This window comes from Pectinophora gossypiella, chromosome Z, assembly GCF_024362695.1.
Source record: "Pectinophora gossypiella chromosome Z, ilPecGoss1.1, whole genome shotgun sequence".
NCBI classification, from domain to species: domain Eukaryota; kingdom Metazoa; phylum Arthropoda; class Insecta; order Lepidoptera; family Gelechiidae; genus Pectinophora; species Pectinophora gossypiella.
In genome coordinates this window covers 24,544,129-24,560,922 of record NC_065433.1, presented here as the reverse complement: position 1 = coordinate 24,560,922, position 16,794 = coordinate 24,544,129, and the positions used below count along the sequence as shown (strand labels likewise).

At 37.7% G+C, this 16,794-nt stretch overlaps 1 protein-coding gene across 2 annotated transcripts in view; it reads right to left on the bottom strand.

The window, feature by feature from the left end:
• Positions 1–3,627: 3,627 nt before the first annotated feature.
• Positions 3,628–16,794, bottom strand: part of LOC126380299 (FHIP family protein GJ17503) — a 46,517-nt gene continuing 33,350 nt past the window's right edge. For both annotated transcript variants that reach the window (XM_050029621.1, XM_050029622.1), the window contains exons 11-17: positions 16,169–16,340; positions 15,184–15,365; positions 14,487–15,033; positions 14,089–14,264; positions 12,933–13,074; positions 10,368–10,490; positions 3,628–6,854 (exon numbers count right to left, since the gene is read on the bottom strand). In XM_050029621.1, coding sequence (XP_049885578.1) covers positions 6,613–6,854; positions 10,368–10,490; positions 12,933–13,074; positions 14,089–14,264; positions 14,487–15,033; positions 15,184–15,365; positions 16,169–16,340 — 1,584 coding nt within the window. In that variant the 3' untranslated portion in view covers positions 3,628–6,612. The remainder of the gene's footprint in view (positions 6,855–10,367; positions 10,491–12,932; positions 13,075–14,088; positions 14,265–14,486; positions 15,034–15,183; positions 15,366–16,168; positions 16,341–16,794) is intronic.

The following is a 16,794-nucleotide window of genomic DNA, read 5'->3' as shown; positions in this document are numbered from 1 at the left end:
TTTTTTTTTTTTTTTTGGTTTGGTTTTCCCCGAAGGGTAAGGCAAAGGGAACTATGCCCATACAGCCATGTCTGACGTATTTTTTTCTTGATGATTAATGAAATGATGAAAGGTGATGATGATGAAACCTAAGCCCCCACCCTCGGAGTAGACTCCTACTCCGAACCCCAAACGAATTAACTCAAAAGTCCGCATAAACTTTTGAGTTATGAAGCGGCTTCCTGACACGAAGCGAAAATAGGCAGATACACTTTGTTTATTGAATACTCCAATATAATAACACTCGCGAATGTCTTCCGACTAACTTAATGCGATCATTAACCACAAAACACCACTTCGTATTAATTATTTAGATTATTCAATGAAGAAAGCAACTGTCCCGTTCCCGCCTCCCGCCAAAAAGCCACGTTTACGTTGTTGTTGTTGTTTAAATTCGCCTTATATAAGGCAGGCAACGATCTAAGGACCATACAGCCTTGACTTTATTCGAAAATCACGATCAAAATAGGCCTAAGCTTTGCCTTCAGTTTTTCAATATCCAATGAATTTACATGACATGACGTGACGGACGAAAGGCAAGTCAAGTCAGTCAGTCCACCTAATAAATAAGCTCAGAACAATAACTAAAGCATAGAAGGAAGGCTAAAATAGCAACAGAACTCTATAATTCTGCTCTACTTTATCTTACGGAACCGGCGTAATGTTAGACAAAGACGCATATACAAAAATTGTTTCGTAATTTCGTAGGTTGTCACAAGTTTTTCATTGCCTAGTGTTGGGTTTCACTTTAGTAATATGTCGATAAAATTAAATTTACTTACAATTAATGTCGATAAATTTTTTTTACAAGATTTCTTTTTGTAGGATGCAATTATCTTCTTCTTGATGAAAGGAGACTCTGTCTCTGATAGGTAAGTATCTAACCATTTTTGGATTATATTGTCTGGTTTATATTAGTTTGGAGCTGCAGCTCACATTCAGGAAGGAAAGAAAATAGCCAACTGTTATCGTTTCATCGGTAAGTATTTTGTAATATTCGAATTTATTTATGATGTCATCCGCCGTGCACTGGTGTCGATCGACGTGCCGTGCAAATTGGAACCGCCGCCGCCGGGTCTAAGCCGCACAGACGGTAAGAGACCCGATGGGGTCACGCCATAGACATAGAAAAGAGTATGGACTGGAAATACCTACAGAAAAAACGTGCCACTCTGTAAACATAAAATGGCGGTCTTTACTAGGGCTACAAGCTGTTTCAATACTAGGATTACCATACTCGTACCTACTAGATATAGCATTATACTTAAAAAAATACGGCATACAAGTATTCATAAGAGAACAGAAAGGGAAAGTAAAAGGTAGGTAGGTGGTGTACTGTATCTTTCGTGCAAAACTTGTAAGTATTGTATGTTGTGTGCAATAAAGTATATTTGTATTTGTAAAGGAAGGTTTAGTCAAGATTTATCTAAGTCGCTTACACAAATCTATAACATTCATTACATTCTTTATTGGGCGCAGTTCGTATCAACCTGGAGTGTTGGAGTAGGAGTAAATAAGAAAAGGAGGTAAAATGAAATATAAATTAGATCGTAAATCTGTTCATTAGCAAGTATTTATTTCACACGTTATTAATTATGTACATTATATTTACAATAAATACAAATTTATTAATTTCTAAACAGTGTCAATTTGCTTAGAAACTGTCTTTGTGACACCCTGTCACATTGTTTTTTTTTTTTTCATTAAGTCGTTTGATCTTGAGGCGGGACTTGTTCAGCTTTTCTTTTAAATTTTTCATCTCGTCTTCTTGAACTGACTGAAATAAAGTTTAATAATAATGTTAAAATAGTATATGTACAAAATAATCTATAAAAATAAAAGTAAAATATATCTGATTTAAGTGCATTGTGCAGCTGGTTGAATTATACACTCTATATATGTATATCATGTTAAAAATATAAAAAAAGAAAATTATTTGATATACCTTTTCATGTAAATCCAGTCGACACTTTTGGATTTAATATCTGAAATCAAAGATAATAATAATTTACTTATATAAAACGTGTACAACTCATAATTGTTTAGACATAAAACAACTACAGACTTAGTATATATACTAAGTTTATTAAGTACATAATAATATGTAGTTGAATGATAGATAGTATAAACGTGTTGTGATAACATGATACAAATATCTTATCTATCTATCCAGCAGTGAGATGATGCAGGCTAGGCTGAAATTTAAATTTAAACACCATTTCATCTGTCTGATCTATAATGTTCAATGTAGGAATAGCATCGTCTCGAAGACGCCTCCACTTTGAATTAGGAACACACATAAATGAATCCGCAGTAAAATGTTTCGAGCAAATACGGCTGTACTTATTTGGAATCCAATTTCGTCTATTAATGCGAATTATCCATTCTTTCTCTTTGTTATCGTCTACAGGAAATCTAAAAATTAAAAGTATCGATAATTTTAGTACATCACTATGGACAATCAACATAACCTCAAATCAATTCCGTATTCATCGATGAAACGTATAATATAATGGATATCTCAAATATTTTATGCTACAAATCTATTCAGCAAAACATATTACTTTCCTAAAATTGTTCAGCAGTTCACATTTCACTAGAAAATTACAAAAAACTTACCGATGAAACGACAGAAGTTGTTGGCTATTTTCTTTTCTTCCTGAATGTGAGCTGCAGCCCCATACCACACAAGACATAATGTCACACAGTCGAGACTCTCAATTATTTGATATAAATAAAAGTTTCTTTCCATTTATTTGGAAAAATATTGTTAAATTATCACTTAAAACAATCTGAACACAAGACACTCGTAAACACAGTTGACGCGACCGTGTCAAATAGTTCGGTAAATATAAGTAAAATCTTCTTATGTATGTTACTATGTATTTGGCCGAGTTAAAATGAGTCCAATAGGTCCAAATGACATTTCATGTTGTGACAACCTCGGAAAAAATGAAGCAAAGAGCGAATCATTTGTCCTTTTCTCACTCATAGTTTGTGTCGTAAGCTAGAAGAGAGCCGGTTTATAGTTTCTGAATTCTTATTTTAGCCTTCCTTCTATGCTTTAGTTATTGTTCTGAGTAAATAAGATATACCATAGATATTTTTTTTGTTTTGGTTTTCCCCGAAGGGCTAGGCAAAGGGAACTATGCCCATACAGCCATAGCTTATGTATTTTTTTCTTGATGATGATTAATGAAATGATGAAAGATGATGACGATGAATGATGAATCTTAAGCCCCCACCCTCGGTGTAGACTCCTACTCCGAATCCTAAAAGAAATAACTCAAAAGTCTGCATAAACTTTCCGAGTTATAAAGCGGCTTGTTAGCGCCACCAAGCTCCTCACTCAATGCGATCATTAACCACAAAACACCACTTCATATTCAGTATTTAGATTATTCAATGAAGAAAGCAACCGTCCCGTTTCCGGTCTCGCCAAAAAGTCCATATACAAGGATTAGGAATTCCCTTTTGAGAGGCTAGCACGCCATATTATTATCTTTAGAGCCCGCGATCAATTATCACTTTATTGAGGAAATATCGCTAGTGTGAAAGGGCCCTTTTAGCACAAAATAAATACTCACATCATTCTCAATTCTTTATTAAAATCAATGTTTAGTTCGACATACTTACAAAATGTTCAAAGAGCTACTTTCTAATAGTTGTGCTAATTTGTAAGTCACAATCGGCAACAATAATAAATTCAATGGAAACTTACAACTTTTGTTAATTTAAAATCAGTTTTGTTCGTTATCACAATATGAACACGGGACAATTTTGCATACCATTTCGTCTGGCACGACTGATGCTTGAGTTTATGAAAGGCATTGACTGCTTACATCATAGAACTAAACCAAGACTTTGTGCTATCAACACTGAGTACTACTGTACTAAACACCCATCAGCTGTACTATTTGTGTCCTAACATGGTGCGTGATAGCTGTCAAAATAAACCATTATTTTTGGTATGTTGGCGTCCTGTTGCCGTACGCACCACTTAGGTATAACAGTTGTAATCAAACATGGTACAGTGGTGTATGAAGGTCTACTTATACACTGTCACGTGACATCCACCATCGACATAATAATATATAATGGTGCTAATTCCTGTAAACACCATCTAATTTTATTTTAAGTTATATCTGTCACTTTCTTATCCGCCGAAAAGGAAAGGGACGGGTAATCGACAAGCATAAAATTTATGGAACACACGTCAATTTTAAGCACAAATCTAAAACAACCGTCTAAAAATTCGCCCGGGTTATTCATTTATTTACTCATTCTTCCTAAAATTAAGAGCTGTCAATCATCCGTCCCTTTCCTTTTCGGCGGATAAGAAAATGACAGGTATAACTTAAAGTAAAATTAAGAGATGTCTGCAGGAATCGGGGCCATTATGTGTGTAAATAAAATTCTAACATTCCTTGGACGGAGGACGTTACCTCGGCGTGGAAGGATGTTTTGAGCTAGAACCTTGTATTTGCGCGATACACTAACTATATAGCATTAGACATCAGCGCCCGCGGCATGGCACATGTCGAAGCGCGAATATATCGCGTCACCGGTGTGATGCCGCGTGTGCTGGTAAATTGTCTTCTGGGTGCATGGGTAACGGTTTATCTTGGGTTTGTGCGCGTTGTTTTTAATTGTTTACGTCGCGGTTGTAGGTTTATTTTCTAGCTGGATCATCCTCCACCTCCAGAACCACACCACCATTGTGAACCTGGCTTAATGCTTAAAGAAGGCATTCTGAGTTTCATTAGTGGTTACCTTTCAGTCTGGAATTTATCGTGCACATTTACTTCCCGGTGTCCCTGAGGCGTTACAGGAGTTTATAATATATTCGGATAAGTAAGGTAAGTATATTCGGAGAGCGCGCACACACGCAGACGACGCGACCCATGCACTCGTAAAAAGATAACCTAATGTTTTTACACAATACCTTAACAAAGGCGAAGAATCAAATAAAAACAATCAGCAAAGCGCCTCACTCTACAATCTCACAAAATAATCGTTTTACGAAAATAACATGCAGCATACAAGTATACAAACCAATGTCAAATATAAATCATTAATTGTCAATAAAATATAAAATAGTTCAGATTCAAATAACAAAATAAAAAGCATTAGTGAAATAAAATCTTAGAAAAAGATATAAAATAATGCTATTGTTAGCTATTAATACATATATATTATATTGAAATACAACGACAAATATTACTATAACACACAAACAATCCACAAAGTAGGTCAAGACTAAAATAAACCTTAAATCATTGAAGTAGGTTCTATAAGCGAGAGATAAAATAATACTACATAAATCACCAAGTATAGAAGTTATGTGATGAATAGTAATATAATATTATATTGTGATGTGAAAAGCTTTAAGATCTCGGGGATTAAAAACCCCACATCGAAGCAATTCATCTAAAAAAGTAATATTGCTATTTGCATTGCGCAGTTACTTTTGTATGCGCAAATGTCAAATAGCAATATTGCTTTTTAGATGAATTGCTTCGATGTGGGCTTTTAACCCCCTCTGTTAACTACATCCTAAATTTCGTTGATACACTCTCGCACATAATTGAGCTAGATATAAACACTGTTCTGTATAAATAATTTATCCAATTATGTTTTTGAACATTATAAAAATCACAGTTCAAAATTACGTTCATGGCAATATTGTTATTAATTAATTGCAAGGTACTTATATTATCCGAGATAAAAAGCAGTCTTAGCCAATACGTTGGTATTTTATACACTTCTCAACAAAAAATCGGAACACTGCGCAAGTTTATAATGTTTCGTAAGTGTTATCAGTAAAATGTGAAATACGACTAAGTATTAGGAATAAATAATAAATTACATTTTACCGTGGGTATATCATATTTCTATTTTTAATTATTTATGTTCCAAATTAAAATTTCATTCGTGTTTTGGACTAAAATTCGGAAGTGTTTCGATTTTTTTCTGATGCGATGTATTTAAACTAGTATCACTCATCTTTCGCGTTATAATCATTCTGGTTCTGCAAATGTCTACTCTAATTACTGTAAATATTAAAATATCCGCAAAGGCACTTTGAATTGAACAATATCTTTTCAAATATATAACTACATATATGTAACAAGCTAAGACTGCTATTTATCCCGTTCAAATATTAAGTAATTACGACGCTTACTATGTAATTTTCTTTACTTAAACTTAATTGCTATTCGTCGTTTGCAGTTAGAATTTTGTTCTCATATTATTGTATTCTAAACCTATCCTTATGTTAATATTTACAAATAGAATCGGAATTGTGGGTCGGGGTGCGGTATAATTGTCTGCAACATTTGGTATTATTAACATTAATACTGTCAGAAAATACAAAATCGCTAGCGGGTTTGGTAGACTGAACTATGATGATGACGACTGCGCGAGATTCAGAGCCTAAATCATAATTGGAACCGTATTGTAACCCGAACCCTGTAAAAGGTAATACTATCAAAGGGACGTGTCGTTTGACCGTCCCGGTGCGACTATTGTGTTTGTGTTTTTAGTTCCTCGGAGCGAGGCGTTCGCTCTCAGTCATAACGCTACGGTGCGTATGTAGGTGTCGTCTTCGTAGTTGTCAGCTGCTAGCCTGAGCGCGTGTTCCTCACAGAGGGCAGCCAGCTCCTTCACCCACTCGTCTAAGAGCACCGCGTTTAGTATGGAGCGTAGAGTAATAGACTGGTTCCAGTAGGCCTCTTGCGTAAACACCGGACGCTTCTGCGGGCTCGAGGTATACGAGCTGTTTTGAATGCTCACGGCTTGGGGCGACGGCGACGCTGCAAGGTAATGACAGAAAAGGAATTAATATTGGCATTCTTATATCATCAGCCGTACGACGCCCACTGCTGGGCATAGGCCTCCCTCCCTCCCTTATATATTTATTTTTAATATAAGAGTGGAAAATTAGAGAAGTGTGGCAGGATAGAAGCAAATGGAATTCCATAGTCTCAGCTTACCCCGGTGGAAAATAGGCGTGATTTTATGTTTGTATGTTCTTTTTTAAATTGCCTGTATTGGCAGAATGGTGTTAAGGTGATGTGTTTCAGTCAGCTAGGTAACGCTGCGTCAGTAGATGGCGTTACTTCTGCAGTTTTCGTATTTTTTTCCATTTATTCGTTTAGTGTTGAGTACTGACCCAGTGAAATGTTAGGTGGCGAAATCTTACATACATTATCTTTAAGTTAAGCTACAATTTTGAAGTATTTACTGAAGATATCATATTGAAACATTGCATCAAAAGTTGGTGTCATTTCAATTTGTGTACAAACACGAAGTTGTCACACACACATGCGAACTAGGTTAGCTATTAAAAGAGATGCATAATTTGAAGTCTACTTCTAACTTCTAAATGGCGCATTTGGTAAAGCAGTAGCCGCCATTCTTAAGGTTCACGGTTCAAACCCAACTGCATGTTTTAATTGTTTTTACTTTTTGTATTTTTTTTTACAATTGAATTTGGCGAACCCGTCTATTTGTTACGGAATTTTCAAAAAGTATCACTTTTACCAATAATATTATAATTAAGTATACAATAATTTACTTTGCACTAAAGTACCTTCCGTAATTTCCGTATTTTTTATTTTGTAAAATTGTAACAGGCATTAATCGCATCAGTGAACAAGCGGCTAACTAAAAAACTACTGAACGGATTTTCATACGGTTTTCACCAATGAGTAGAGTGATTCATGGGCGTGCTTTAGGGTTTATAATTTATACAAGTATTTTTTTTGTATAAAATGGTTCAAAAATGATGATGAATGTCAAACATAATTATCGTTACAAATATAGCAGACTTGGAGCTTTCGGCGAAAACGCTGCCTGAGCCCATTGAGATATAACAAAACAACGTATGGTTGAATTGTTCCTTTTTTGTAGGTATACCGAAAAGTCCACAATATGTCATAATAATTATATTGTGTATAAAGAATTGTGTATATATATGTATTGTATGATTTTACAAATAACGATCACAGTACAGTAATAATAAGGTAGATTTTTCCTAAATTGCGTAGGTTCAAACTTTGTCGCATCGCGTTTGAAAGATGTAATAGCGCTTCAGGACGTCCCGCAAGCACGGCGCTGATGTCGCAGTATCCGCATATAATTATTATGACTTGTCATTTAGTTCCAATAAAATCCGCGGGACTTCATACGTACGTCAGTGACAGCTGGTGATAGCATGCGGGACACTTAGCACCTAATCGAATTCTATGTTGTTTTCGCGCCCAGTCCAGACGACTCACAGCGCATTTCTGGACATATATTTACGCGTGGTGTTTATTGTTAGGTTAGTTAGTTCAGGTTAGGACGTCTTTTTATAACGAGGACGTTAAAAAAAGACGAGGCTGGGACGTATTGAAGTAGTATTTTCCATATATACGCGGCCTGAAATGGGCTGTTTCGGGGACCTGAACTGGTTGCTGTCGAACTTATTATCACGTTTTCTTGATTAAAATTCATAAATAAGTCAAATAGAAAATAGAAAAAAGATTTTATTTAGTTTTAGATCTGTCATGATGTCTGTGATGTTTGTTTATTATACATAAGAATTTCAAAATTTTTCTTATTTTTTTTCCCAAAGGGCAAGGCAAAGGGAACTATGAACATACAGCCATGTCTTGTGTTTTTTTTCTTGATGATGATTAATGAAATGAGGAAACCTAAGCCCCCACCCTCGGAGCAGACTCCTACTCCGAACCCCAAACGAAGTAAGCGGCTTGTTGGCGCAAAGCGAAAATAGATAGGTACACTTTGTTTATTGAAGATTCCGATTTAATAATACTATCGGGAATGTTTTCCGACTAATGTGATCATTAACCACAAAACACCACTTCGTATTGATTATTTAGATTATTCAATGAAGAAAGCAACCTTCCCGTTCCCGGTCCCACCAAAAAGTCCGCGGCAAAGAGAATATAAATAAATCTGTATGTTGGATGGAAAAACAATTAATTATAAATGACTACTATTTAGGCCGGCAAAATGCAACAACTTCTTTTTTGATTTGGTTTTCCCCGAAGGGTAAGGCAAAGGGAACTATGCCCATACAGCCATTTCATTTTATGTATTGATTTTTTATTATAATATATGTCCTCTTTTAAAACACGGTATTTACCCATTATTTAAAAATGTTTAAATAAGATACGTTTTTACAAAAATATTTTTCCAATATTCCTTTTCTCAGATTGTAGTATTTTTAGTTTTTTATTTATATTTATTCTCTTCATACAAAATCTCTTTATAAATTGTCACTGACATTCTATTACACTTGTCAAGTAGTCAAAGCCTTTAGAAAAAAAAACTATCACGCACACAAACTAACATTGACACCTCTACACGCTCAGCAAATACACTGTAATCTGCACCACTACAAATGTAGAATTGATCAAAATTGAGGGTCTGAAATATGGTACTTCTCGTATTCGGACCCTAAATTTTTGTTAGTTTGCGAAAATAATACACCAAAATATTACTATTTATCGGTTTTATAACAATATTCCTCTATCCGTTTTCCTGTAGCACTGCATCAACTTTTGTATGGAAAACGAATCACCTTAACAGCAAACACATTTGATTAAAAAAAGATAGGAGCTGATTTTATTTCGCGGATTGATTGATTTTAACCTTATATCTAAAAAATGACATCAGCTCTGCTAAATTGTTGGACTCCTACAATATAACCAAGTATGGCTGTAAGTCTTCTGTCGGCTTTGCAAACCGTGGTATAAGCTAGTGGTATACCAATCAACTCACAGGAACAGGACACCGATACCAATCCTGCCGGTGTAGTAGACTACATACGACGTAGAAAAAAGGTATATTACGACCTTAGGTATTATACTGCTGTTATTCTATTATACTGCTCCAACTGCGCAGAGACGTTGCATCTCTGTGCGTGTTCTATCGCCTGTATTACGGAGAATGCTCTGAAGAATTGTTTGCCCTAAAACCCTCCTTCCCTCTTCCGTCACAGGACCACACGAGCCCACTAGTGATGCCACCGCTTCACCGTGGAAGAAATTCTAACGCGCACAAAAAAAGTCGGCAACTCTCTGCCGCACCATTAAAAAGTGGAACGAGTTGCCGGCTCAAGTGTTCCCTCCTAACAATATGGGGTCCTTTAAGCGAAGAAGCACCTAGTAGGCCAGTATGGTAGTCGCAACTGATTCGAAACTGACTCATTGCGTTGCTTTTCAGTTGCTACTGCAATTAGGGCTTCTCTATGTTTACCATCAGGCATAGTTGAGCCAACATACTTGGCCAATATATATATATATATATATACTCACAGGAGGAGAGTCGTCGGCCGAACATGTTGGACAGGCTGGATGACAAACTGCGTCGCTTGGCTTCCACTCGCTTGAATGGGGACTCGTCCGCCCGCTGCCCCGCCTCTGCCGTGTGAGTCGGCCCTAAACAAACAATAAGAAAACCCATACCAATATATTTATAAATTAAATAATCATTTATGAGCAGCCGGTTGATGGGGTTGGTATCCACCTCACAACCTACACGATAGAATAAGAAGTAGCCGTACATCGATAAAAACATTCATTAATTTAATAACGTTATTATTTTTTTTACTATTTTATGCTAATTTTTTTTAATATTTACTAATTTCATGTTCATTATTATGATAACAAGATAATAACTTAAAATTACTTACTTTAGGCATTAAGATTACAAATAATTAAAACTATACTACTAAAACTAAATTAAAAAGCTCAATTAAAGATGCTCCCTTTTATCACCTCTCGACCGAATGTGCCCATCACGCTCGCAGCGTTGCCCCGTTTAACATTTAAATGTCAAACAATTTAGATTAAAATTAAATTTATTAAAAAGCTAAAGTAACCTTTTCGTGTCTTAAACCGCTGGACCGATTTTGATGAAAATTGGTTTTTGATGAAGAGATGCTCGTTTTTATGTTCTGCACATGTATGTATAGGCAGCGACACATTAGTCATATAAAGCACGGTGAAACGCGGCTACTGAATCAATCATGAGATAGTTGTACTTCTCTCTCAATTGGGAATATAGTGAGAACAGCACGTTAGGCCGTTGGTCCCGGTTACTACTTACTGATGTAAGTAAGTAGTCGTTACATGAGCCATGTCATGGGCCTGTGGCGGCTCAATAGTAACCCCACCAGGGTGTGTGCGTCAAGCTAGCGGCCTCAAAAAAAAATGACTTTTGATATATTTCTACAAAGAGAATCAGGTCCAAATTATGATGGTAGGGAGTACTATTTCATACGAGTTTATTGACATTAGTTACAAACTGAAGTATGCAAGCATTCCCCAGATAATAGGTATTTTCAAAACGTCAAGCTAGCGGGATCAAAGAACTGCCTTTATAACTTTGGAACCGTTGAAGTACTAATTTCGGTATTTTGCATGGGGTAAGTACTATTTCCGTACTATTTTTTGGCGTTTAAATCAAAGCGTTAACTCTCGCCAAATTTCGCTCTCCGTCAAGCTAGCAAGTGCAATAAAACATGGCAATAAATCCAGAACCGTGATGGTACTAATTTTTTTACAACAGGTACTATTTTTTTCAATAAGAGTACTAATTTTTGGTATGGTCAAATTATTTTTTCGTGCCCATTTTCTTTTTGAGGCCGCTAGCTTGACGCACACACCAGGGTTGATGAGGTTGGTACTCCACCTCGTTACCTACACGATAGACGTAAGAACAGCAGCCGCCGTGGACTAGTGGTTAGAGCATTGGATTCACTATCTGGAGGTCCAGGTTCGATTCCCAATGGGGATGGCTTTGTGAGACTGTCCCTCACGGAGATGACTTTGTGAGACTGTCCTTAGTTTGGCTACTACAGTGCAGGCTGAAACACTCGATTGCCCGTAAAATAGGCTAGTTTCCTACTAATCAAATCAGTTACTTTTTACTACACTTTTTTCAAAACACGAGATTACTATGGAATTTGTATAAAAAAGCACACTGTGACGTCATAGAAAAACGTGATAATATGTCGGATTACATTTTTCTTGATTAAAATTCATAAATAAGTTAAATAGAAAAAAAAAATAAAGTATCTTTATTTAGTAATCACATTTTCATAATTTGTCTTGAACCCAGTACACGACACAATTAAGACGATTCTGTGCTTCGGACGGCTGGTTAAGGTGTTGGTCTCGGGCTACTAGCCTATACGCCTCCATAACATTACACATAACATAGGGAGGGGAGGCCTGTGCCCAGTAGTGGGATACATATAGGCTATTTATGTATATTTATATGACAGGTAGTTAGGAAAACATTGACGTTTCTAAAGCTGCCTCCCACAGTCATATATACGACAATTATGTATATATCATAAACATATTATTATTAACCCTCTACCGCATGGGAAGCCATCGTTGGCTGGTGAACTTTATAATTTTTATCGACGATATTTTTTAAAGTATTACATAAAAATAAAAATAGACACTATATTGTTTAATTACATTTAATAAAACAAGTTGCCACCAAGATTATTTTTTCTTTCTTCGTTAATAATTCACGCAGTAGAGGGTTAAGTAAATAACATTTTCTTATGTAAGTTTTTGTTTTTTGACGTGACTTATTGTAGATTTGCCGCAGATGGCATTAACTACTTGGTCGGACAAATGGGGAGCGCCGAAGGCTCTCACCTGGTACAACGTTTAAGATAACAGGCCTGAGGGTGCCCTGTTAGGCGTGAACCTCGGCTCAGGGCGTCGTGTGAGAGGAAAAATATTTGAAAGAATTAATCGACGCTAGTGGGTCGATAGCGATAAGCGCTGAATGAAGGATTCTTATGTAAGTGACTGTAAGTCTTAAATAAGAAAAAAGGTATTAACCTATGAATGACTCACCGTCATCGCTAATAGGGCCGCGCGACTTGGCGAGCGCCATCTCGCGTTGTATGAGGAATACTCGCGCCTTGTCCACCAACTCCCCGATGTTATCCAGACTCGTCGTCAGTTCGTCCACTTCCTCCTTCAGTTTGCTTAGAATCTGATAACATAAAATAAATACATGAAAAACAGTCATATTTTAGGTACTCACTGTGATGATGTGACCTTTTCTAGGCTCATTATCCTGGGAAGCAAGCGCGTTATTATAAAATAAATTAAAAACAGTCACATTGTCGGTACGCACTGTGATGATGTGACCTCTTCTAGGCTCATTATCATGGGTGGCAGGCGCGTTATTAAAAAAAAATTAAATATATTGGCTGGCCTTGATTCAAGTAGACACCTCCTGAAGCATCATTATTTAAGTTATACCTGTCATTTCTTATCCGCCGAATAGGAAAGAGATAAATAACTCGGAAAATCAGTTAGGCATAAATCTGATATGCGGCGCGTTTGACGTGTGCTGGCAACTTAAATCTGTCGGGTTACTGGTCAAAGTAAAATTTTGAGAAAGTCGTATAAATTTCTGCCTAAAATTAACTTACATTCCATAAAGTCCATAAACTTTACACCTGTCGATTACCCGTCTCTTTCATCTTCGGCGGGCTAAAATAAAATTAGATGGTGTGTACTGGAATCAGCACCATTGTAACGGCCTCCGTGGTCCAGTGGTTGAGTGTTGGGCCCACGATCCGGAGGTCCCGGGTTCGAATCCCGGTGGGGACATATCACAAAAATCACTTTGTAATCCCTAGTTTGGTTAGGACATTACAGGCTGATCGCCTGATTGTCCAAAAAGTAAGATGGTCCGTGCTGCGGAAGGCATGTTAAGCCGTTGGTCCCGGTTACTACTTACTGATGTAGTATTCGTTACATGAGTCATATCAGGGGCCTTTGGCGGCTCAATAATAACCCTGACACCAGGGTTGATGAGGTTGGTAATTCACCTCACAACCCACACGATAGAATAAGACAATACATTGGATATGACAGAGGAAGTGCCTACGGGCCGTGCGCCATTTATCTATGGATCTGTTTCGCCAGTTTATTTGCAATGTGAAAACTTAGCATTAGTGTCTCGCTAGTACTAGTAGTAGCATGGAGTCCGTTATACCTGGAACAGTGAGGGCACGTTGGGCTGCAGCACGAAGCTGGGACACAGCAACGAGGCGAGCAACGGGGTGGGCAGAGCGGCCAGCTTGCACAGCGCTGACGTCACGCGCCAGTTGACAGCCAACTCCGCTTCCAGTAGCGACGCTGCCTTCTTCAGCAGACTGCTTAGTAAAGGGCCTGTTCGAACAAATTATTTAAAAGTTTATTGCACACAGAACATAACAAAGAACAGAAATAGACAGTTATAGCGCGCGCCTTTCAATCCCCTCAAAGGGTCACCCCTTTTTCGTCCCTACGTCGCAAACTATTATCCAATTCGGTGCAGCGACAAGCGCGAAAAAGGACAGACAAGAGTTATTTATAATATTAGTATGGGATTAACGTCAAAATCAATCTTACCGATAATTGATTCAGCGCTGGCCCTCCAGCTCCTGATCAGAGGCATTTCGCCGTTGTACTCTCTAACCTGCTCCGTCTTCGTGACGCTCTGTCTAAATGAGTCTTCAGCGAATGCCTCGTTCTCATCACTCTCTTCAGTCTTGTACCTAAAGCTATCGTACCCGCTGCTCTCCCCTATAGACGTCAAACTGTCGTGCTCTTTGCCATTACTGTCCTGGCTCTCACACGTTTTATTCTCATTGTCAACATTGTCGTTCAGAGACGTCAAACTCAACGGCTCCTTCTCTGAAGTGTCACTAGTTTTCAAGGTGTCGTAACCGCTGGTGCACACAGAAATAAGGCTGTCCTGTTCTTTCACGAGGGTATGCGCGTCTATTTCCTTGGTGTCCTTCGTGGAATTGTTGTTCGTCTCTTTCTTGACGGGGGTATTCATAAAGCTATCGTACTTGGCGGACCAGGCGGCGCATGCGATTGTTCGCGACACTATCTCGAACCGCGCGTCGCACAGATACGCGTGGTAATTGCCGAATAGCGTTTCATTTGGGTTCTGGAAGAGTGTAAGTCGTTAGGTTGTTTTATAAGAACCGGAATTTATTTATAAAAGAAAAAGAAAGAATGAAGGGAAGAGAGGAAGGGGAATACCAAGAGCTTGCATGGAACAAATTAAAGAGAAGGCGTCTTACTAAGTAATACTCACTCCATAATTGAACTTGATTTCTTGGACTAGATTGCTCATGGCTATGTCGCCGTGCACACCGTTGACTCGCCTGTGTTCGTCGTCTCGTTTGAAGTCGAGGATCCTCCTGCCACTGAGCGCCATCTCATCGACCCATTCCCTCGTCTTGTCCAGGGGCCTAGAGCAGCAGCGAGGGGAAAGACCTGGGAGAAACGGGAATGTTATATAATAATATAAAAATAATATAATATTCTTGTTTAAAAGGCATAAAAACCCAGAATATTATGTAAAAAAAATATATAAATAAAAAATAATATATAAAACAAATTAAAACACAATAAATGTATAACATATTTATCTTACTAATAAAATCTTACTAATATTATGAATGTGAAAGTTTGTGAGTATGGATGTTTGTTACTCTTTCACGCAAAAACTACTGGATAGATTTTAATAAACCCTTACAATAATGTACCTTATGCATCAGAAAACATACTTAAAAAAATCGGGAAATTCTTACCGCGGAAACCGAAATCCACGCGGACGAATTCGCGGACGGCCGCTAGTGATATATATATATATATATATTACCTAAGCGAGCTTCCTTACGGCACCGCATTCTTACTGTATGTCGCCTAAGGCGTAAGTGCGAACGAGACAGTCAGTCCGCGGTCTTCCCCTTACTCCTTAGTGACTTAGGGCCATTTGAGATTAATAAGACCCAGAGACTGTTAGGTCGGAGCCCGACACTGATTGGTGCAGAGCGAAGTTACCGTTCCATACATAGTATTATTCGTTATGTCTCATGAAGCGATGTAACTGTGTCATGGGATTACTTAACATATTTATGAATTTAAATAAAGAAAAAAGTAATAAGTCCGACTTTTATCACCGTTTTCTATGACGTTACAGTGTGCTTTTCCATACATACTCTATAAAAGACCACTTTTACCGAGACTGTTATTTTAATTCTAATAAAATGTTTATAAGTACAAATAAAAAATACCTAAGAAAGCAATGGCGGCTTCTCTGTAGGGCTCGGGGTCGGCTATCTGGTGTCGTTGCGTGACCATGAGGTGGTGCCCGTTCAGCAGGTACTTGAACACCAGCTCGATCATCACGTCCTCACAATTCAGGTCGATCAGCGTCTCCATCAGAGACAACGACACCAGAGATAGCTGGGGAAATAAAACCCTTGTGACAGAACTTGCGTTATATATCCTGAAAAAATCTAAAACACTACATACCCTCACACCAACAAACAATCATAATACACACACGTACACCCTCACATATAAACATACTATTTGTTCGAGGTTTAAGCGGTTATTATTATTATTATTATTATTAGCCTATATGATCCCACTGCTGAGCAAAGGCCTCCCCCATATTCTTCCAAGTATCCCGGTTCTGTGCGAGCTCCATCCAGTCCTTTCGATAACCGTCGAGATCATCGCGCCATCGTTTCCGGGGTCTACCACGTCTACGGTGTCCGTCCTGTGGTACCCAGTGCGTGATGATCTCAATTAAAACATATAATATCGGGTTCTTACCGCGATAAAATCCGGGATACGAGACCCCCAAATCTCTGGGAGGGAGTTTTATATAAGTACAACTAAATCCGGTATTATT